The following is a 21,721-nucleotide window of genomic DNA, read 5'->3' on the forward strand; positions in this document are numbered from 1 at the left end:
ATGGAAGATTTAACTCGCTTTCTAGTTACTACAGTGTAGTAAATCAGACCCAGCTAAAATTAGTAAGCACTAGACTCCTTAAAGAGCTCGCCCATCTGACCCGAGAACACTTCTTAGTACTTCTTCTTCTTCCTGATGAAGACACTAAATCAAGTCTTACCTTCTGCTTTTTTTTTTCCCCTTGCATTCATTTAATGCAAATGTAAACAGCTCTCAAGCATCATATGGGTTCTATCAATGGGAAATGGGAAAATTCCAGAAAATTAATCCTGGCTTTATTCTCCACAGTCTGGATGTGTTTTTCCGCTGGCTTTTCGACACGCAGTTCCTAGCTGTTGCTGCTGTCCGGTTTGAGTAAGTAAAATCATTTCTAGAACTTTCTGATGGTTGGTTGGTTGGTTTAATTTGGTGACTTGGTTGAGATCTTTGGCATAGTTTGAAATAAGATGTATTAGTTCCATTATCTACACAGTAGAGTCCAAATACAATATAATTCTGTTCAGTTAACAGATGTACAAGTGATTCTGATTGGCCGGAGAGTGTTGTTGAATTTTCTGGAACAGTAGACCTGGCAGTATTGCAGCTACAAATCACAGGATTTCATTTCTATAGGACGGGTTAATTCATGAACGTTGATACGGTCAACATTACTGTAAGGACATGTTTTATTAACATTTATAGAAGGAGTCTCTGGTGTTTTGAGCTTTTGTCACAGACTGAGATGAAGCCAAACGTTTTGGAACATGTGTCTTTACATGCACATGAATGTACTGTAATATGGAGTTGGCCCACCCTTTGCAGCTATAACAGTTTCAACTCTTCTGGGAAGGTTTCCTTTCCACAAGGTTTAGGAGTGTGTTTACGGGAATTTTGGACCATTCCTCTAGAAGCACATTTGTGAGGTCAGGCACTGATGTTGGACGAGAAGGCCTGGCTCCCAGTCTCCGCTCTAATTCATCCCAAAGGTGTTCTATCAGGTTGAGGTCAGGACTCGGTGCAGGCCAGTCAAGTTCCTCCACACCAAACTCACTCATCCATGTCTTTATGGACCTTGCTTTGTGCACTGGTGTGCATTCATGTTGGAACAGGAAGGGGTCATCCCCAAACTGTTCCCAGAAAGTTGGGAGCATGAAATTGTCCAAAATGACTTGATATGAAGCTGAAGCATTAAGAGTTCCTTTCACTGGAACTAAGGGGCCGAGCCCAAACCCTGAATTCATCTGGAGAGGTGTCCCAAAACTTTTGGTAATATATTGTAGCTGCTGTAATATAAGTAACAGGAAGTTACTTACACCTCATTCTTTAGGTGTTTAGGATAATAAAAGATTAAAATGAAATAATTTAAAAATAAAATCTTCATTGCGCATCAGAACATGAGTGTTTGTGTGTCCTGTATCCCAGGTGCGTCTTCCTCCCTGATAACGGAGCGTTTTTCGTGAACTACGTGATAGCGTCTGCCTTCATCGGAAACGCGATGGATCTTCTCCGCATTCCGGGTCTTCTGATGTACATGATCCGTCTGTGCCTGGCTCGATCTGCTGCTGAGAGACGAAACGTCAAACGGGTATAACATGCGGGACGCACACTCACATTTTTGAAGCATGACTAGCTACATTTCTCTCTCTCTTTGTCACCCCACCCCCCCACACACACACACACGCACAATTTTTGCAGCATGACTAACAATACCTTTTGTCTCTCACTTGGCCGGCCTGCCTGTCTCTCTCTCTCTTTCTCCCTGCCCGTCTGTCTGATTCTGCCTCTCTCTCTCTCTTTCTCCCTGCCCTCCTGTCTGATTCTGCCTCTCTCTCTCTCTCTCTCTCTCTCTCTCTCTCTCTCTCTCTCTCTCTCTCTCTCTCTCTCTCTCTAGCTGCATGTCTTTGTGTGTGTCTCTTTCTCTCTGTGTTTGGAGAGCGCCTCCTGCTGGTCAGCTGCTTAATGTTTGAATACTCTCACACTCTGTCTGTCTCTCTTTCCTTTGCCTGTCTCTCTCTCTGTTTGTCTGTCTCTCTGCCTGTCTTAGTGTGTCTGTCTGTCTATCTCTCTTCCCTTTGCCTGTCTCTCTCTCTCTCTCTCTCTCTCTGGCTGTCTTTGTGTCTGTCTGTCTCAGTCTGTCTCTCCCTTTCCTTTGCCTCTGTCTTTCTCAAGTTTAAGTTGTGATGGTGTGATTGTACACTGGCAGTTTTTCAAGCCTGGAGAGACTGAAAGTTTATAAATTTAATGTGTGTGTGTGTGTGTGTGTGTGTGTGTCTCAAACACGACCTTGCAGCACCAAGCCTATGAGTTTCAGTTCGGTGCAGCATACGCCTGGATGATGTGCGTCTTCACCGTCGTCATGACGTACAGCATCACCTGCCCAATCATCGTGCCCTTTGGTAAGTCTAGCCCTGCCCCCAAACACTGCAGTCCATTCACAAAAAAAAACAAAAAACAGTGAGTGAATGAGGGGAGGGAATTAAAGCAGTCCATTAAAATGGGGAAAAAACTGGGGTTGAGATAAACGAGAGAGAGAGAGGAGAAGGGAGGAGATGAGGTACAGGAAGAGAGCTAAGATATTGTAAGGAAAGGGGAGGAGGACGAGAGAGAATGAAGAGAATTAGAGGATAAAAGAAAAATTGCATGATGGAGGATAAACTGGCACTCTCCCTGTTTTACCCCAGACCCACCTTGTTTTACCCCAGATTCCACTTTATTTTACCTCAGCACTTCCGTTTTACCCTAGATCCACTTTGTTTTACCCCAGTACCGCCCTCTTTTACTTCACACTCCCTGTTTTACCCCAGACCCACTTTATTTTACCTCAGCACCACCCTCTTTTACCTCAAACCCACCCTCTTTTACTTCACACTCTCCCTGTTTTACCCCATATCTTCCCAGTTTTACCCCAGACCCACTTTATTTTACCTCAGCACCACCCTCTTTTACCTCAAGTCCGCCCTCTTTTACTTCACTCTCCCTGTTTTACCTCTTGGCACTGAAATGGTTGAAGAAAAGGTGTTGAGCGAATAAACGTTGTGTGTTTGGAGAACGCCTCTGCTCACCTACTGGTGAGCTGCTTAATGTGTGAATAGCAGCATCTTGTGTGTGTGTGTGTGTGTCTCCCCCCCCCCTTCTTTATGTCCCTGTCTGTCTCTCTTCCTTTTTTCCTTCATCTTCCTCGCTACATGCCTCTCCCTTTTTCCTTTGCCCCCCCCCGCATTGTTTCTGTCTTTCTTTTTCTCCTTCTCTCATGGTCTCTCTCTTTCTCTTTGGGGGAGAAGATGAAAAGGTGGAATAAAACGGTGTTGAATGAATAGATGTTGCATGTTTGGAGAGCACCCCCTGCTGGTGACCAGCTGTGTGTATAAATATTGGCACTTGGTCAATTTAGGTGTGTGTGTGTGTGTGTGTGTGTGTGTGTGTGTGTGTGTAAATATAGCCTGTCTATGGTGAATATTCATTCACAGAAATCAGGGGATGGTGGCAGAGAGGAATGGCTTTCTTTCCCCTCCCTGTTGACACTGTGTGTGTGTGTGTGTGCAGAGAAATAGTCACACACATTCTCTGCGCGCACACACACACACACACACACACACACACACACACACACACACACACCTCCTGTTAGCAGTATGACTCATCAGGTTGGTGAGGATTCGCTCTGCATTGAAACAGGATGCAGCAGGTTGTGCTGACATGTTTCAGTGCCACAGTGATGACTGCAGTGTAAAACAGACCTTACACCATTGTATAACACCGTCTTCTAGCTGCAAATCACGAGCTTTGCTGTACTGTAGAGTGCGAAGTTATGCAGATCTCCAATATAAAAGGCAGGGAAAGGGGGGGGGGTTGATTTTCTTGACTCCGCCCTGTGTGTGTGGAGTGTGCATGTTCTTCCTGTGCTTGAGGGTTTCCTATAGAACTCGGGTTTCCTTCTTCAGTGGAAATGTGTGTTGTAGGCTGATTGGTATCTCAAAATTGCCTAGTGTGTGTGCGCTTGTACATGGGGGGTGTGTGTGTGTGTGTGTGTGTGTGCGCATGTACATGGGGGGTGTGTGTGTGTGCGCATGTACATGGGGGGTGTGTGTGTGTGCGCATGTACATGGGGGGTGTGTGTGTGTGCGCATGTACATGGGGGGTGTGTGTGTGTGCGCATGTACATGGGGGGTGTGTGTGCATGTACATGGGGGGTGTGTGTGTGTGTGCATGTACATGGGGGGTGTGTGTGTGTGTGTGTACACATGGGGGAGAGGGGTGTGTGTGTGTGTGTGTACACATGGGGGAGAGGGGTGTGTGTGTGTGTGTACACATGGGGGAGAGGGGTGTGTGTGTGTGTGTGTGTGCATGTACATGGGGGGTGTGTGTGTGTGTGTGCATGTACATGGGGGGGGGTGTGTGTGTGCATGTACATGGGGGGTGTGTGTGTGTGTGTGTGTGTGTGTGTGTGTGTGTGCGCATGTACATGGGGGGTGTGTGTGTGTGTGTGCATGTACATGGGGGGTGTGTGCGTGTGTGTGTGCATGTACATGGGGTGCGTGTGTGTGTGCATGTACATGGGGTGTGTGTGTGTGTGCATGTACATGGGGGGTGTGTGTGTGTGTGTGTGTGTGCATGTACATGGGGGGTGTGTGTGTGCATGTACATGGGGTGTGTGTGTGGGCATGTACATGGGGGGTGTGTGTGTGTGTGCATGTACATGGGGGTTGTATGGGGGGTGTGTGTGTGCATGTACATGGGGGGTGTGTGTGTGGGTGTTCATGTACATGGGGGGTGTGTGTGTGTGTGTGTGTGTGTGCATGTACATGGGGGGTGTGTGTGTGTGTGTGTGTGCATGTACATGGGGGGTGTGTGTGTGCATGTACATGGGGGGTGTGTGTGTGTGTGTGCATGTACATGGGGGTTGTGTGTGTGTGTGCATGTACATGGGGGGTGTGGGGGTTGTGTGTGTGTGTGCATGTACATGGGGGGTGTGTGTGTGTGTGTGCATGTACATGGGGGGTGTGTGTGTGTGTGTGTGCATGTACATGGGGGTTGTGTGTGTGTGTGTGTGCATGTACATGGGGGTTGTGTGTGTGTGTGTGTGTGTGTGTGTGCATGTACATGGGGGTTGTGTGTGTGTGTGTGTGTGTGCATGTACATGGGGGTTGTGTGTGTGTGTGTGTGTGTGTGTGCGCATGTACATGGGGGTTGTGTGTGTGTGTGCGCGCATGTACATGGGGGTTGTGTGTGTGTGCATGTACATGGGGGTTGTGTGTGTGTGTGTGTGCATGTACATGGGGGTTGTGTGTGTGTGTGTGTGTGCATGTACATGGGGGTTGTGTGTGTGTGTGTGTGTGTGTGTGTGTGTGTGTGTGCATGTACATGGGGGTTGTGTGTGTGTGTGTGTGTGTGTGTGCATGTACATGGGGTGTGTGTGTGTGTGCATGTACATGGGGTGTGTGTGTGTGCATGTACATGGGGTGTGTGTGTGTGCATGTACATGGGGTGTGTGTGTGTGCATGTACATGGGGTGTGTGTGTGTGCATGTACATGGGTTGTGTGTGTGTGTGTGTGTGCATGTACATGGGTTGTGTGTGTGTGTGTGCGTGTGTGCGCATGTACATGGGGGTTGTGTGTGTGTGTGTGTGTGTGTGTGTGCATGTACATGGGGGTTGTGTGTGTGTGTGTGCATGTACATGGGGGTTGTGTGTGTGTGTGTGTGCATGTACATGGGGGTTGTGTGTGTGTGTGTGCATGTACATGGGGGTTGTGTGTGTGTGTGTGTGTGCATGTACATGGGGGTTGTGTGTGTGTGTGTGCGCATGTACATGGGGGTTGTGTGTGTGTGTGTGCGCATGTACATGGGGGTTGTGTGTGTGTGTGTGTGCGCATGTACATGGGGGTTGTGTGTGTGTGTGTGTGTGCGTGCATGTACATGGGGGTTGTGTGTGTGTGTGTGTGCGTGCATGTACATGGGGGTTGTGTGTGTGTGTGTGTGTGTGTGCGCATGTACATGGGGGTTGTGTGTGTGTGTGTGCGCATGTACATGGGGGTTGTGTGTGTGTGTGTGTGTGTGTGTGTGTGTGCATGTACATGGGGGTTGTGTGTGTGTGTGTGTGTGCATGTACATGGGGGTTGTGTGTGTGTGTGTGTGTGTGTGTGCATGTACATGGAGGTTGTGTGTGTGGGGGGGGGCATGGGGGGACATGTGCATAGGATGTGTGCGTGCATCTGCAAGGGGGTTGTGTGTGCTTGGTGTGTGTGATGGTTTGCCTTGAACCCCAGGTCTCCTAGGATAGGCTCCAGGTTCCCTGTGTCTCTGTGTAGGATAAGTGTAAAAGGAGAACACTGTCTTGACAGAAAATCCCGAACTCAGACTCGGGCACTGGAGAATCCTTCAAGAATCCTTGAAGAAATGCTGAATAAGCGTGTTTAAATCCTGTGTTGCTATAGAAACAAAAACATATCGATAACATTCATTCATATGAACCAGAGCATGTCTCAGGGTCAGTAATATGTTGTGTGTTTGACCCTAGGCCTGATGTACATGCTGTTAAAGCATTTAGTGGACCGCTACAATATGTACTACGCTTACCTGCCCTCTAAACTCGACAAGAAGATCCACTCCGGAGCCGTCAATCAGGTGGTGGCCGCGCCCATCCTCTGTCTCTTCTGGCTGCTGTTCTTCTCCACTGTGCGCACAGGTGAGGAGCTGTGTGTGTGTGTGTGTGTGTGTGTGTGTGTGTGGTATGAGTGTATATGCATGTTTATAGGTCAATGCTTAATATTCCCCCCTGGACAGGTTTCGTGACTCCGACGTCCATGTTCACGTTCGTGGTGCTCATCATCACCATCGTGGTCTGTCTGTCGCACGTCTGCTTCGGCCACTTCAAGTATCTCAGCGCTCACAACTACAAGGTACGAGTTACGCCCTTAAAGGTACGCCCTCGCTGGCCCTAGAGTAGAGCGGCTAGCGCTGATGGAGTGCACCTACTCATCCCCATTGCCTCTTTTTTCCCGCTCTCTCTCTTTCTTTCTCACTCTCAGATTGACACTAAGGACAGCGAGGTGGACGGTATTGAGAACGGACGTCCAGCACGCTCCTCGCCCTCCAACAAATCTCCGGCAAGTCCCCTGTCCAGCCTCAGTGCTTGTTTATTTAACCCTTTGTATCAAAATCTGTTAAAAATAAAATAATCAAGACAAGGCTATAAATTTTAAATATTTACAATATTGCTAGTGTATATAGTTCTATTGCTGTAATGTAGTAGTAGCAATAATAATAATAAATGGGACAGTACCATGTCCTATACATTGCTTTAAAAAAAAAAAAGTAAAATAAAGACAAAGCTATAGATTTTAAAAATGCTTAATATTTATAGTGTATATAGTTCTATTGTTGTAACATAATAATAAAAATAAATAAATAATGGGACAGTACTATGTCCTAAACATTGCTTTTTTAAGTAAAATAATAGACAAATATTTAGTGTTTATAGTTCTATTGGTGTAACATAATAATAATAATAATAATAATAATAATAATAATAATAATAATAATAATAAATGGGACAGTACTATGTCCTAAACATTGCTTTTTTAAGTAAAATAATAGACAAATATTTAGTGTTTATAGTTCTATTGGTGTAACATAATAATAATAATAATAATAATAATAATAATAATAATAATAAATGGGACAGTACTATGTCCTAAACATTACTTTTTTTTTTTTTTTTAAGTAAAATAATTAAGACAAAGCTATACATTTTAAATATGTAGAATATTTATAGTGTATATAGTTCTATTGCTATAATATTATTATTATTATTATTATTATTATTATTATTATTATTATTATTATTATTAATTCTTTTTGTAATTCAAGCTTTTGCCTAGCATATAGGATTGACTCAGTAATTTTCTTCACTTCCTGTCCTGCAGCAGCAGATGTACATTGCGCAGGTCCTGCAGGATCCAAACTGCGATGAAACAGGCGGAGGGAGCGGAGAGGACGATGGCCAGGGATCCTCGCAGGACGAGGAGATGATCAACGGAGGCAACAGCCTGAACGAGGCCGACTTCCAATCTGGGGAAGACAGCCTCATCGCCAATGAGGTCCGCCACTAACGCCAGCACTGATGGAGAGAGAGAGAGAAAGAGAGAGAGAGAGAGAGAGAGAGAGAGATGGATGGATGGCGTATGTTGGGGACTGACGGTGGACCAGAGATCCATGCTTAAGCTTTCCACATGTTTGTGCAAGCTGTGTCATCTCCATCATGAGCAGAGCTAAGTGTGTAGGTTCCTGAGGAGTTTGTCGCTTTATTGTTCACAGCTCCTTCTGCCAAAAACACTGCGATCGAATCAAACGGCAACATCAAGCACAAACCGCACATACTGAGCGTCCATCACACACCACACGCATTACACACATTGTTCCTGATGTCTGTTCTGGACTACATGCGAGTAGACGCTCGGAATTTGTGTTGCACCAAAACTGGTCGTAAAAAAATCAGTAAATTGTGTGTGATCGAAAAATGTGTTTCCTCTATCAAGGAAAGTGTATTTATGATTTTTTTTTGCTTTTTATTTATTGAATTCAAACTCTCCCTGAGGAGAAAAAAAGCCTGCCAATGCAGCTGAATGGAAATCCAGCCAAAAAATAAAAAAAATAGCTGTAGATCTACTACAGTAACTTGTAAGTGGTCAACGTACACAAAGGATTTCCAGACACAACTGCAACACTTGGAAAATCCACCCTGGGGGAAAAAGACAAAAAAACAAAAATAATAGTCCACTCATCATCTCCAGAAGAGAGGTCCAGTCTGTGGAATTTTTACTGCAGTCACCCGACTCTCTCTAGGACTCGATCTCGCGCAACACTAAACTTCATCATCTCACTGCTAGTTTCTAGAATTAGTTGCCCCCAAAGTGGGATTGCTTGCTCCGTCTGTCTGTCTTTACCCAAGAGAACTGATTTAATATCATTCCAAAGCACATGTGCAATAGAGACGAGCCGGAGACAAGGTCAGCCTCCTCACCCGAAAACTTCTACGGTCAATAAAATCCGTCACATCTTCGATTGATGTTTTATTAGTGTATAAAGTTCTATCTGGGGGAAGATGCCAACAAAGAGAGTAAAGCTTTTATCTAATGGCATCTGATTAAACAAACCGTTAATATTGATAAGTAAAGAAATGTTGCTCTTATAGGAAATGATTCGACACCAGGATGGTTCCCGTTAACCATCTCACAGTTGATTATTTTCCTCGAAAAGCATGTCGCCTTGTCAGTTTCTCTGACAAAACTGTTCGCTTCTTGTGGGAGAGCTGATTAGTGGGTTGGAATTGGAAAATTGGTTGTTTGGAATTGGAAAATCGGTGGGTTTGAATTGGAAAATTGGCAGGTTGGAAATGGAAAATTGGTGGGTTGGAATTAATGGACATTTTTGGTTGAATTGGTGGGTTGGAATTGGAAAATTGGTAGGTTTGAATTGGAAACAATTTTTGGTTGGAATTGGAAAATTGGTGGGTTGGGAATTGGAAAATTGGTGGTAGAAATTGGGAGAAATAGGAAAATTGGGAGAATATAGTCACACTCTGATGACATCATGCTAGCTGGGATGCTGGTTGTTCTTCAGCCCCAGTCACACTGACGAGTTCTGTATTAAACACTTCGCACCTAAACGTCTTTAACGGCGTTTTGCTTTCTAACGTTCAACTCTAATTCTAACCTGCCGTTAAGCTGCGCAATTAACCTTCTAATGTTTCAGTACATTTTACTAAAATGTGCTTTCACCTTAAACACACGGAGTCTACGTAAAGGAAAGGAGAGTGATCGCTTCAGTGAACAGAAGATGAATATGGATTGTCCACTGCTGCCTGTTGTGCTGCGTTCATCCTGGACGATGATGATTCGCTTAGAAAAGTTTACCTGCAAGTTTGGAGTTTTCTTATTTTTTCCTTATTCTAAGATCACATGGAAAAAAACAAAATGACACAAGAGAACTCGTTTTTTCATACTTTTAATATTTCACCTCAATCCCAGATAGAACTTTATGATGCTGAGCTCATACTGTTGTAATTTTTGTTTATTTTTGTTAAAGTTTGGCATGTTTGTGATCTTGCATCTTCAGAGTTGGAGCCAAAATATCTGAGTAGAGGAATCCACTGAGGGCATCTGGAGGTGTTAATTTATTTTTTTTTCTTAAATTTTAATGTTGATTTCACCTTAACTACCTTAATAGATGTGTTTGTATAGTCTTTAAAAGGAAAAAAAAAAGAAAAAAAAAAACACACACACACTCAATCACGTTGAGCTGTTCGGATTTTGGTACAGAGTTCGAAGATCTGCAGGTCCAAAATGAACCGGAAAATTTCACGCGCTGTTCATTTTTGGTTTTGTTTTATTTATTGTTTATTTCCATCAGAACTAGAGTTCTCTCTTGATATTATCGCATGGATTAAATCTGAAATGGTTGTAAAGTGTGAATCAAGTCAATCTCAACAGCTTCAGTTAAATCTAATTGACTATATGGAAGAACTGGAAAATCGTGAACAAACTGGATTTCACAGAAATTTCCACTAGTGGTCATCTCCCAATTCCTTGTTAAATTTATTTTAGATGAAATGGAGAAGAAGAAAAGGAAAACATCCAAAATTTGTGAATGTAAAGTTCAAAAACAAACAAAAACTCTCGTCTTTCTCACCAGTAGATACCCACCTAGGCTTCGAGATCCAGCGGTCATCTTGTACATCAAAGATGGAAAAACTCCAGTTTGGTAATGCAATGCCAAAAACAATATTTGGCCAAGTGCATTATGGGAGTTTGAATTCCTAAACCTTTTAAAACTTTTGAACTCAAAAAAAGCTGTCCCAAACCTAAATAAATAAATAAAACTTGTAGTGCTATGTCATTATTTTGGCTTTTTATATTTAAAAATATATAATAATATTTTGTTAATTAAATTCAGTATTTGTTGTTGCTATTTTAGCTTAATATCTCATTATTTGCGGGTAATTATCTCATAATTATGATATTATTTAGCTTTTGTTAAATTCCCCTGAATTTTCAAACACATAGTGATCAATGTCTGGCTAATTCACTATCCAAGGAACAAAATACGGAATAAAAACTAAGTTAATATATTGAGTTAAAAAAATAAAAAAATTAAGCTAATCTGGTAATGTGAAAATAATGAGATTAATTCAAAATAATGAGTTACTCTTCGAAAAGTATTATAATATTTGACTGTTAGTTATTTGTTTAAAATAATAATAAATATTAGATAATTACTATTACTAATTACTATAAAAGAATTATTAAACATTAAATAAAATGATAAATAATTAAATAATAAAAATTAAAATAATCTTTTGAAGACCTCAGACAATAGATTCAATTCTATTTACTGTCAAAATAAAAAATAAAATAATGCTGAAGTAACATAATTGATTTACTATGAAATAAGATATTAAATCAAAACCAGTTGAAATAATGAGCTGTTATTAATGTGCGATATCAAGTTAAAACACAGTGGAAGCAGGTTGTTGCAGGAATGAATGAAAAGTGAAAATTATAAGAAATTAAAATAATGAAATTGAATTGGACGGGTTAATTCGGAATAAGAAAATTAACAACATAAAAAAATAACGTTATAATTTTTTATTATAATAACAATAATAAAAACTAGATGTTTATGACAAGAGGGGCAAAAAAGACTTACTGTGATTATTTTTTAACTTTAAAATACCAACATTTAAATTGGCATGAACTTCAAATTGGTAAGTCAAAATAACAACATGGCACTTCAAAATATTTTTATTTATTTATTTTTCACTACTTCGATACGAACTTCCGCTTATTTTCCACCGATTTCTTTTCCCTTCGTTATATTACGATTCTCACATTTCCGAGCCGCAATCTTTTCAGATTCTACTTTATTTGAGGAACTCTCGATACCGCAAGCAGGACTAGATACAGCAAATAATAGCAAACGGTTCGATCTCGGCGCAGTGACTCGAGGAACTTTTTGAACAGTCTCAGGTGTTCTTTATTTACTACACAATGTTTACATCTGTCTTTTGGGTTGTTGTTTTGTTTCGTGTGTGTGTTAAGCTGCTTAATATTTAGCGCGTTCCCGTCGTTTCCACGCTTTTTCACTGGTAGACACAAAGGTAACCTATGAAAGCTGTAGCTACGCACATCACCCGAGCCTTAGCCGTACGGATGTAAATGATTTGTCGCCTGTAGATGTTGTGCAGCTTCATTATAATGTTTTTATACATTAACCCCCCCCCTGCTTCTCCTCACGCCGTCTGGATGCTGTAGCTACGTGCTGGAGATACTGAAGCAAAATTTGTGTCTGTCTTTGAACGCGTCCGGGAAACGATGCAGCGTGTTTTGTACAGGACTGTTCTTTGTAATGCACTTAAAGCTGAAACTCGTGTGAAGGTCTGATGGAGTTTCGCCTCCGGTTCGAACTCGAGGGTAATGACGTCATAATGGAGGGGGGGGGGGGGTTCTAAAGGAAATTTAAAAAAAAAAAAAAAAAAAATGAGGAGAAAGGGAAAAAAAATAAATAAAAAAGGCCTGAGGGTATTTTTGTAAACACTTGAAGAAAATCTTACGCCGTTTGAAGTATTTGATACCAGGTTGTGTATTAAAGGGGATGTCGGTAACTAGCTGTGCTTTTGCTTTTTAATGTCACCATTTTTTTGTTTTATTTTATTTATATAAATTATAAATACAACTAATTGTTTAAGTTGCAAAGTAAATAATGTCTTTATTATTATTAATAATAATAATTTGGACAGGAAAAAATAGTCATCTTTAGTTAATGGATATGAATGAAGGTGTGTGTGTGTGTGTACACTTCGGTTATGGCACTGTCCTCCTGATAGTGTTCCAAAGCACATTATGTACAGTTTGTACACGTCTTGATTAAATGGCAAGATCTCTACTAATAGGTTCTGTATAAAGGGGGGAACGTTTGCTTCATCGTTTGTTGCTAGTTTCTACCATTTGATGTATTAATCCACGTGAGCCAGCCGCTAGTTTCATTTGGAGCTGTAGGATTTGTTTGAATGGGTGATATTTATTTTTTACACTTTCTGGTCTGATTGTCGTCTCGCTGGTGAAGCATTTGTCACATATTTAGTTCGTTGATCAATAAAACTTGCTATTCATTGTGAGTGTAGCTTCCCTGCTGTCCTGTGTGTGTGTGTGTGTGTGTGTGTGTGTGTGTTTTTTCCCCATTTAATCAGCAGGGGGCAGTGTAGTACAGTTTACTGAGTTCGTTCCTTTGAAGATGATGGTCAGAATCTGGTACAAACAGAGGTGAATGTGGGAGCTGGTGGGATTAGTCAGAATCTCTTTAGTTAGAACGAGTTGAAAACAGAACGTCTGGTCATGGGAACGTGTGGTCTCGGGAGAGGAGACTGCGGTAATTGTTGCATTTAACCGACATCAGCGAGCCTCAAGGCGCGAGAATGTCACAGATTTTCTTTTGTGTTCTCAAAAAAAAAAAAGTCGGATTTGTCTTATATACAGCATACCCTATATTGCCAAAAGTTTTGGGACACCCCATCAAATCATTGAATTCAGGTGATCACTTCCATGGCCACAGGTGGATAAAATCAAGCAACTATCTTTGCAGACTGCTTCTACATGCATTTGTGAAAGAATGGGTCGCTCTCAGGAGCTCGGTGAATTCAAGTGTGGTGCCATGATAGGTTGCCAGGTGTGCAATAAGTCCATTCGTGATATCTCCTCACTAGTAAATATTCCACAGTTAATGGTATTATAACAAAGTGGAAGTAATTGGGAACAACAGCGACTCAGAAACTAAGTGGTAGGCCATGTAAAATCACAGAGTGGGGTCAGAGCATGCTGAGGTGCACAGTACACAGAAGTCACCAACTTTCTGCAGAGCCGATAGCTACAGACCTCCAAATTTCATGTGGCCTTCAGGATAGCTCAAGAACAGTGTGTAGAGAGCTTCATGGAATGGGTGTTCATGTGCATGTAAAGGCAGATGTCCCAAAACTTTTGGCAATATAGTGTATTTTTGCTCCACATGTTGCTTTTTCACTGTTTATAGTTACGTTTAATGTTGAACATCTGGAGGACAAATTCTCATTTACATTATAGCAGGTCAAAACAATCATTCCTTCACCTCCTTCTCTCTCTCTCTCTATAAATGTGAAACATCTGCATACAGAAAACTGCATATCCTGCAAATTTCCCTATAATGCTACACCATATGGTGTTTATTTCTTAATTCAATTTAGTCACAAAGCAACTTAACAGGACTATAAAAGTTTTAAATGTACATTTGTTTAACCCTAATGAGTAAGCCGGAGGGTGACGGTGGTGAGGGGGAAAAACTCCCTGAGACGAAATGAGTAAGAAACCATCGAGATGATCCTCATCTGGGTTACATTAAATCATTTCCCTTCTGTAATTGTGTACTATATGGTCAAGTTCATTTGTGTAACCAGGAGGTTTTGAGCAGTCAGTGTAATTCTATGCAATTTGATCATTTCTGGTAACTGATTTTTCCTGCTAAAGAACAGACGGAACTTCTCAAACCGTTCTCAGACCCATTAACATCTTTAATTGAACTGAACCATTACGCTGCTTCCCAACAGTGATGATACTGATCGCTGGACTGCATTTTTTTCCTCAGTCAAATGTGCATATTTTTCTGGTCTGGAAAGTTTCGTTTGGTGGCCTGATGCTATATTTATTTATTTTTATTTATTTATTTTTAAAACAAAAAACCAAAAACAGACGTTCTCATTTAAACACAACACACGCTGTAGCAGCACTGCACTTATTTGGCTCCCAGCTCATTTTTTCTATGAAGTCATACAGGTGTGGCTCCAAAACCTGCCTGGAACGCTTGACCATGACAGCAGTGTTAATGAAAATGAGTCAAGATGTGAGTGTGTTATTTGAAATAGTTGCCCTTTTTATGGAAACGCAGAAAGAAGCGACTGTATCATCGTCTGGGTCAGATGTGCAACTAAAGAGAAATGGACAGAAGAGGAATCTTTTTAACAAATCGTTTACGGAGGGAAACATTTTTTTTTATTTGATATACATATAATAATTTGGTCACGTATAGATAAAATGCTTTCGTGAGATATCGCAGCTTGATAGGTTTGATATCTTGAATCCATAATCAAGATTCCTCACTATTTTAAACTAGCCAGTTTAGAATATTTACCATTTCAACTGCTTGGTTCAAAAGGCCCGATTTTCCTCATGTCTCTTATATCGAAGCCTGCGTTTGTTCAGATGACAGGTTCGAGCTAAAACGGATCCTTTACACTGTCGTTAAAGCAAAGAAAAGAGATAATCCGAATACTAACAAACTAAAATTCAGGTAAATAATTCAATTTTTCAGTCAAGTTGTTGTCAGGAATATGTAGGAAATTGTAATGAAAATTAAAAAAAAATTAAAAAATGTATTAAATTTAGAAATAATACACTTAGGGTATAATATGTAAATGATTATGTTTAAAAAATGATAATATATGGTAATATACAGTATATTATTGTAAGGTGTAACGTTCAATTGATCTTAAACTGATGGAAAAATTTCTTCACTTGGGATAAAAACACATGCAAAGGCTGGAGAGGTAGCTGCTGGAGAAAGCGAAGCGTGTGATGATGAACCAGGCGTCGTGGGAGAATAAGACAGGCATGCTGTAGCGAGGCTGGACGTTACACAGCGTGAAGAGAGGCGCGAAGATCAGACGGTTGCTGTCCTTCCCTGGCTGAAAAATAAACGATTATTTCATATTCACAAATGCAATCAATTAAATGACATATCACAGCGATTAAACTTTTCTATTTTCCTTCATTCAGTTTTCAGGATGCAAATAAATGACAAAACAGATGCTAGTAAAGTAACAAGTCTTTATGGTTGCTATTATGTAAGTAATGTTTTTGGAAAAATTATCCACATCATGATAGTAACAGTATCTCTGAGCACTTCTTCTCACCAGGCCGCATCACACCAACACATGAGTGTCATCGAGTGATTCATTATATTGCCAAAGGTTTTGGGACACCCCTCCAAATCATTGAATTCAGGTGTTTCAATCACTTCCATGGCCACAGGTGGATGAAATCAAGCACCTAAGCATGCAGACTGCTTCTACACACATGAAAGAATGGCGTTGGCCCAAAGTGAATTTCTTAGCCCTTTTCCACACCCTGGAGGTGTAAAGATCTTAGAGGCTGGGCGGGGGGGGCAGGGGAACAGTAATCCTCTCAGAAGTCCTGACTGTCCTCTCGAAGTTATTGATGAACACAGGACAGGCTCAATGATGGCAGACCTGGATGGTCGCTCATATCAGGTAACATGGAGGGGATCAACATCTGCTCCACGCTGACTCTCCACTGGTGTCCCACAAGGCTCAGTACTTGGTCCTCTGCTTTTCTCCCTCTAAACACACCCTCTGGGCAAAGTTCTATCCTCACATGGGTTAACTTAACTTCTTCTTTCCTCCCTAAGAAATCAGGGTTTTGTCTCAGATCTCGGCAGGTCTATCTCTAAATGCAATTTGTCCACTGCAAATGATCCAAAATGCAGCTGCGTGACTTGTTCTCAACCTGCCTAAGTTCTTTCACCCCACCTCACTGCCACCCCACTGCTGTGCTCCTCCACTGGCTTTCAGTAGCTGCAGGCATCAGATCAACACACTGATGCTTACCTATGATGCCAAGAATGGACCACACTTTTCAAATCGGCAGTAAAACACATTCAGATCATCAGCCAGTTATTGATTCTCCACAAACTGTGGGGGCGGTGTCTTGTACTTCGTGATGTTTTTCAGACCAGTCGATACTGACGCCGGGTCATTGGCAGAAAACTGTCATTCTGATCTCTTTTGTTAGTCTGTTTCTGGCCTGGTTGTACAAAATTTTATCAATTCTGTCCTCTTGGGCATGACGAAGCTATTTGAGTTTTCCAGTAAACCATGGTTTATCATTATTGAATCACAGGAATGCCCTGGTCCAAGGAATGGACATATTCTCACAGAAACTGATATATGAAGTTACAGTCTCTGTGAGCTCGTCTAAATCAGTGGCTGCAGCTTCTAAAATGCTCCAATCAGTGCAGTCAAAGCAGGCTTGTACGATTCTGCTCTGCTTCATTAGTCTGTCAATTAACAGTTCTTATCATAGGTTTAGCTGGTTTTCAGTTTCTGCCTGTAGGTTGGTATGAGATGAACTAAATGGTGATCAGAGAGACCTAAAGCTGCCCATGGGACAGAGTGATATGCATCCTTTATTGTGGTGTAACAGTGATCCAGTATAATACTGTCCCAGTTTTGCTTTGTTAAAATCTCCACAAATGATTAAAAGAGAGTCTGGGTAACTTTGCTCCAGTTCAGTTATTTGTTCAGCCAGCTGTTGCAATGCCTCGCTCACACACATGCATCCAGAGGAACTTACAAATTCGCGATAATGAAAGAGGAAATTTCCTGTAGCAAGTAGAAAGGTTTACGATTTATTGCCTCTAAGTTAGTAAAGAATATCTTTTTCAGCGTTACATCTGAACACCAGCTTTCTTTGATTTAGAAACACAATCCATCACCTCTCATTTTTCTCCGTGATGCAATGCTCCCTGAACAGCTGGAATCCCGGCAGACGAAGAGTGTTGTCCAGAATGGCTTCGCTCAGCCAGGTGTCAGTGAAGCACAATGCAGCAGAGTTTGAAGTCCTTGCTGATGCAGGTGAGGAGAAGATACATAACGGTATCTGGCTTGTATATATATATATATATATATATATATATATATATATATATATATATATATATATATATATATATATATATATATATATATGCACTATGTGCACTAAGAAAATGTCCTATGGATTTGCAGGAACATTTGCCTGGTTCCCATAAGTATCTGCAACTTAAACAGTCAGAAACTTGTTTCATGAGTGTTTGCATAAACTGTGGCTGGAAAAAAAGAAGACAAAAAGGATGATTCTTCAATAAAATGTATATTTCTATTTACTGGTCACTGGTGGTCCAGCAGCAGGATCCCAAGGACTGGGTTCTATTTCCAGGCAGGGAACTCTCTTGGCAAAGTTATATCCTCACATGGGTTCTCCTATCAATGCAACTTCTCCTTCTCCTCTTATCAATGCAACATCATCTCCTTCCCTCCCTCAGATACCACGGCTTCTGCTCGTATCATCATGTCTGGTGGATATATGGTGGAAAAAAGATGATTCTTTAATCAAATGCATATTTCTGTTACCACCGCTATTGCATGGGTCACTGGTGGTCCAGCAGCAGGATCCAAGGATCCTGAGGACCGGGTTCAATTTCCAGGCAGGGAACCAACCCAGTTACTGAGGGGTTAACTGTCAGTGCCAGTCTCAAGCTGGGAGGGTTCAGTAGCTGATTGTGCAGCATATTGTGTAAAAAAGTGTGGCTAAATTTTTTTTAATCCATAATTTCATAAGGCACGAAGTAGAAGGTTTAATAGTTACAGAGGTGGACAGTAAAGAAGTACGTTTACTTGAGTACTGTACTTAAGTACACTTTTTGAGTATCTGTACTTTACTTGAGTATTATTTTTCTGGATACTTGTTACTTTAACTTCACTACTTTTGAAAGACAAATATTCTACTTTTTACTCTACTACATTTCTGTTAAGGTCATTGAGTAGAAGATAGTTACGTTAATCAGAGGATGATTTTTTTCACTCTTGTCGTGTCACGTGTCGTGAAGTTCAGTGGTTTTCCGTATTTTGTTTTTTAACTCAGTTGATCAATTGCTGGCAAAATGGATGAAGATATGCTTTGTACGCATTGGTAATGATGTTAGTTAACACACAAAAACGTCCAAATTCTCCTACTATGAAATAGTAAAAAATAGTCCTAAATAGTATTCAAAAATAGAATTAGTATGCCCCAAATCGTAGTATACTGAAAAGAATATTCCAAAAATTCCTGGATGGTCTACTGCTTCCAGTAGAAATTCAAAGTGCAGAACAATGCACACTCTAACGGGTAATATTGCCCACAACGCATTGCACACAGGAGGGAGGAGCCTTGAACGGTGTAAATGCATATTAAAACGATGTAAATGAAATGTGGAAATATATATAACTCTTTGTTAAAGCAGTGTTGCTGTTGGGTGCTTGTACAGCTACAGTTGTGTAGCTGGGTTTTAAAGTAGGTTGGATTTTTTTTCTGACCAGTCTTCATTTACAAACCATTTGATTGAAATGTGCATGAGTGGATACACATAGATGTGTACAGGTACATCTCAAAATTTAGAATATCATGAAAAAGGTCAATATTCTTTGTCACTCAGTTCAGAAAGTGAAACCCATATATTATATAGATTCATTACACATAGAGTGAAATATGTCAAGCCTTTATTTCTTGAAATTGTAATGATTATGGCTTACAGATAAGGAAAACCCAAAATTCTATGTCTCAGAAAATTAGAATATTACAGACGTTGTGTACTTTGTCCACCTCTGACTAGTTAACCTTTGCTTGTAGATCCACACACTAACACAAACAGGTCCTCTGTAATTATAAGGACCTTCTACTGATACAATGATTAGTGCATATGATTAAGTCAAAACTGTTGCAGTATGTCCTTGTGGGGACATTTGCTTAGTGTGCATGGGTATCTATCTGTCTGTCTGTCTGTCTGTCTGTCCATCCGTCCATCCACCCGCCTATCTATCTATCTATCTATCTATCTATCTATCTATCTATCTATCTATCTATCTATCTATCTATCTATCTATCTATCTATCTATCTATCTATCTATCTGTTTTACAAAACATATCAGATTTTATTTAATATAACAAATATAACACACACACATACATGCATGCTTTCTGGTTCTTTGTTTTGTGAGAAAACACTATCACATTACCTTTCCAAGTTAATGATATGCATTCACCTTAATCTAAAGTTTCTTGAATGAAAAAAAGTCAGAATTAAATTTTTTTTTTAATTAAAAGGCAGTAAAAACACCACATTTTTGTGAGGACCGGGTGATTCTCAGGATATCTGACGCTGTCCTTCATTCTGAGGACCTGTTCCATGAACACACACATTCACACACACTCATGTTTCAGCAGCATGTACGGACTGGCTCACATTTTCTTGTCTTTATTTGGTTTCCTGTCAGTGGCATTGTGACTTTAGGACTATTTTTCTGGTGCACTAGGACGCAGTATTAAAGTTTAAGTGAACATTGATGAACAGGCATTTTAGGATTTCCGGGTCATTAATCTGTACAGTAGTTACCCTGATAAACACTAAACGCTTTACTGATCCTGTTAATCATCATCCACTGTCTAATGAAAGTCTACTAAAGTGCTTTGCTTCAAGTTTAATTCCAAACAGGAAGTGAAATTTTTTACACGTCATGTATTAACTGTTTTACAAAAACAGGTCCAAGTTACATTCTTCTGAGTAAGCTGTAGGTCTGAGCGAGCTGAGAGTTTTTCGTAAAATAAATAAAACAAAATAACTAGAAAACAGCTGATGTATTTGTGCACTGTCTCAACTTATAGTAAATAATATATTTATTTATTTAAGAGAATTTTAATAAAGCACTAATTTTATTAGTTTAGATTTATTAATTCTTTAGATTATAATCCGAGCGCGAGCAACGAAAGATGAACTTAAATACACAGGTTTGGAGATTTGAGATTGAACATCTTAACATGTTATATATCTTGAATATACAGTAGGTAAATTTATTTATTTTTAATTTTTTAGCAAATTTTTTAACATAAGATTACAGTAAACTATTATTAACCTATTTGTGTAAAAAAAAAAATAGGTACTATTTTTTTGTTAAATTACATTTTTTAAATCATTTTAAAAATTAAATACTTTAAATTTCTATGTGTTTTCTATGTTTTTTTTTTTTTTTTTTAGAAATTAATGCTTAAAATGAGAGAATAATCTGCCAACAGAACAAGATTCGAAATGTAAAGCTTAAAAGTAATAAAATGTAATAATAATAATAATAAAAATATATTAATAATTTCTATCTTATAATGATAAATAGTGGATCATTTTGACCATAGTGTAGATATTTTAACATGCAGTCATTTTTGCAGTGTGTTTATTTCTCTTTATATAGTAAATCACCAATAGAGTGGAAACTATGAGAGAAAAAATATAAATTATTCACACTCATCTACGTGCAATCCTACTGTTAAACCTGCTTACGCAAAGAAAGCAAGGGAAACGTGACGGGAGCCTGACTGAACAAACCACTAGAACACTATTTCACAACTCGAAAAGTGCAGATTAAGCGTCCATGACTTCTCCAGGAAAGCAGAAACCACTAGCTGTTAGTCAGGGGTTGAAATGTGATGCAGAGGCAGAAACATGTGACAGTGATGTGAAAAGAATGGAAAAAACACACAGAAACACAACCGAGAGGAAATGAGAAAGGTAAGAGGCTTGATACTTCGCTTTGCCAGGAATCCGTAACGAAAAGTGCGAGAAGCATGAAATGAAATCGAATAAGTTTCTTAATTATTTTCAATTTTGATGGATTTTATACTTCTAACTTCTAGTCAGAAACGATATGTCAGCAGACCAATAGGAAATGCACAATAAAAGTGCTAATGGCTAATTGTCTCTTGAATTTAGCATTTCTAAATTTAGCGCAAGCAGTGTAAAGAGTTTATAGATTAGAGTTGACTGACTTCCCTTCTCACAGCTGTACTGGTAGAGACG

General features: G+C 40.1%; 2 protein-coding genes across 6 annotated transcripts in view; both read left to right on the forward strand.

The window, feature by feature from the left end:
- Positions 1-14,709, forward strand: part of LOC131360289 (CSC1-like protein 2) — a 64,423-nt gene extending 49,714 nt beyond the window's left edge. Inside the window, exons 18-24 of one of the 3 annotated variants that reach the window (XM_058400551.1) lie at positions 289-354; positions 1,402-1,564; positions 2,270-2,375; positions 6,495-6,662; positions 6,761-6,876; positions 7,006-7,083; positions 7,906-14,709. In XM_058400551.1, coding sequence (XP_058256534.1) covers positions 289-354; positions 1,402-1,564; positions 2,270-2,375; positions 6,495-6,662; positions 6,761-6,876; positions 7,006-7,083; positions 7,906-8,088 — 880 coding nt within the window. In that variant the 3' untranslated portion in view covers positions 8,089-14,709. Of the gene's footprint in view, positions 1-288; positions 355-1,401; positions 1,565-2,269; positions 2,376-6,494; positions 6,663-6,760; positions 6,877-7,005; positions 7,084-7,902 lie in introns of all 3 variants that reach the window. The other 2 variants (XM_058400552.1, XM_058400550.1) reach the window with 2 other exon arrangements.
- A 6,381-nt stretch (positions 14,710-21,090) lies between these two features.
- The window catches only part of slc29a1b (solute carrier family 29 member 1b), a 13,758-nt gene continuing 13,127 nt past the window's right edge, over positions 21,091-21,721 (forward strand). Inside the window, exon 1 of one of the 3 annotated variants that reach the window (XM_058400557.1) lies at positions 21,091-21,433. The gene's annotated coding sequence lies outside the window, so the exon portion shown is untranslated. The remainder of the gene's footprint in view (positions 21,434-21,721) is intronic. The other 2 variants (XM_058400556.1, XM_058400553.1) reach the window with 2 other exon arrangements.

Source organism: Hemibagrus wyckioides, linkage group LG10 (genome assembly GCF_019097595.1).
Source record: "Hemibagrus wyckioides isolate EC202008001 linkage group LG10, SWU_Hwy_1.0, whole genome shotgun sequence".
NCBI classification, from domain to species: Eukaryota; Metazoa; Chordata; class Actinopteri; order Siluriformes; family Bagridae; genus Hemibagrus; species Hemibagrus wyckioides.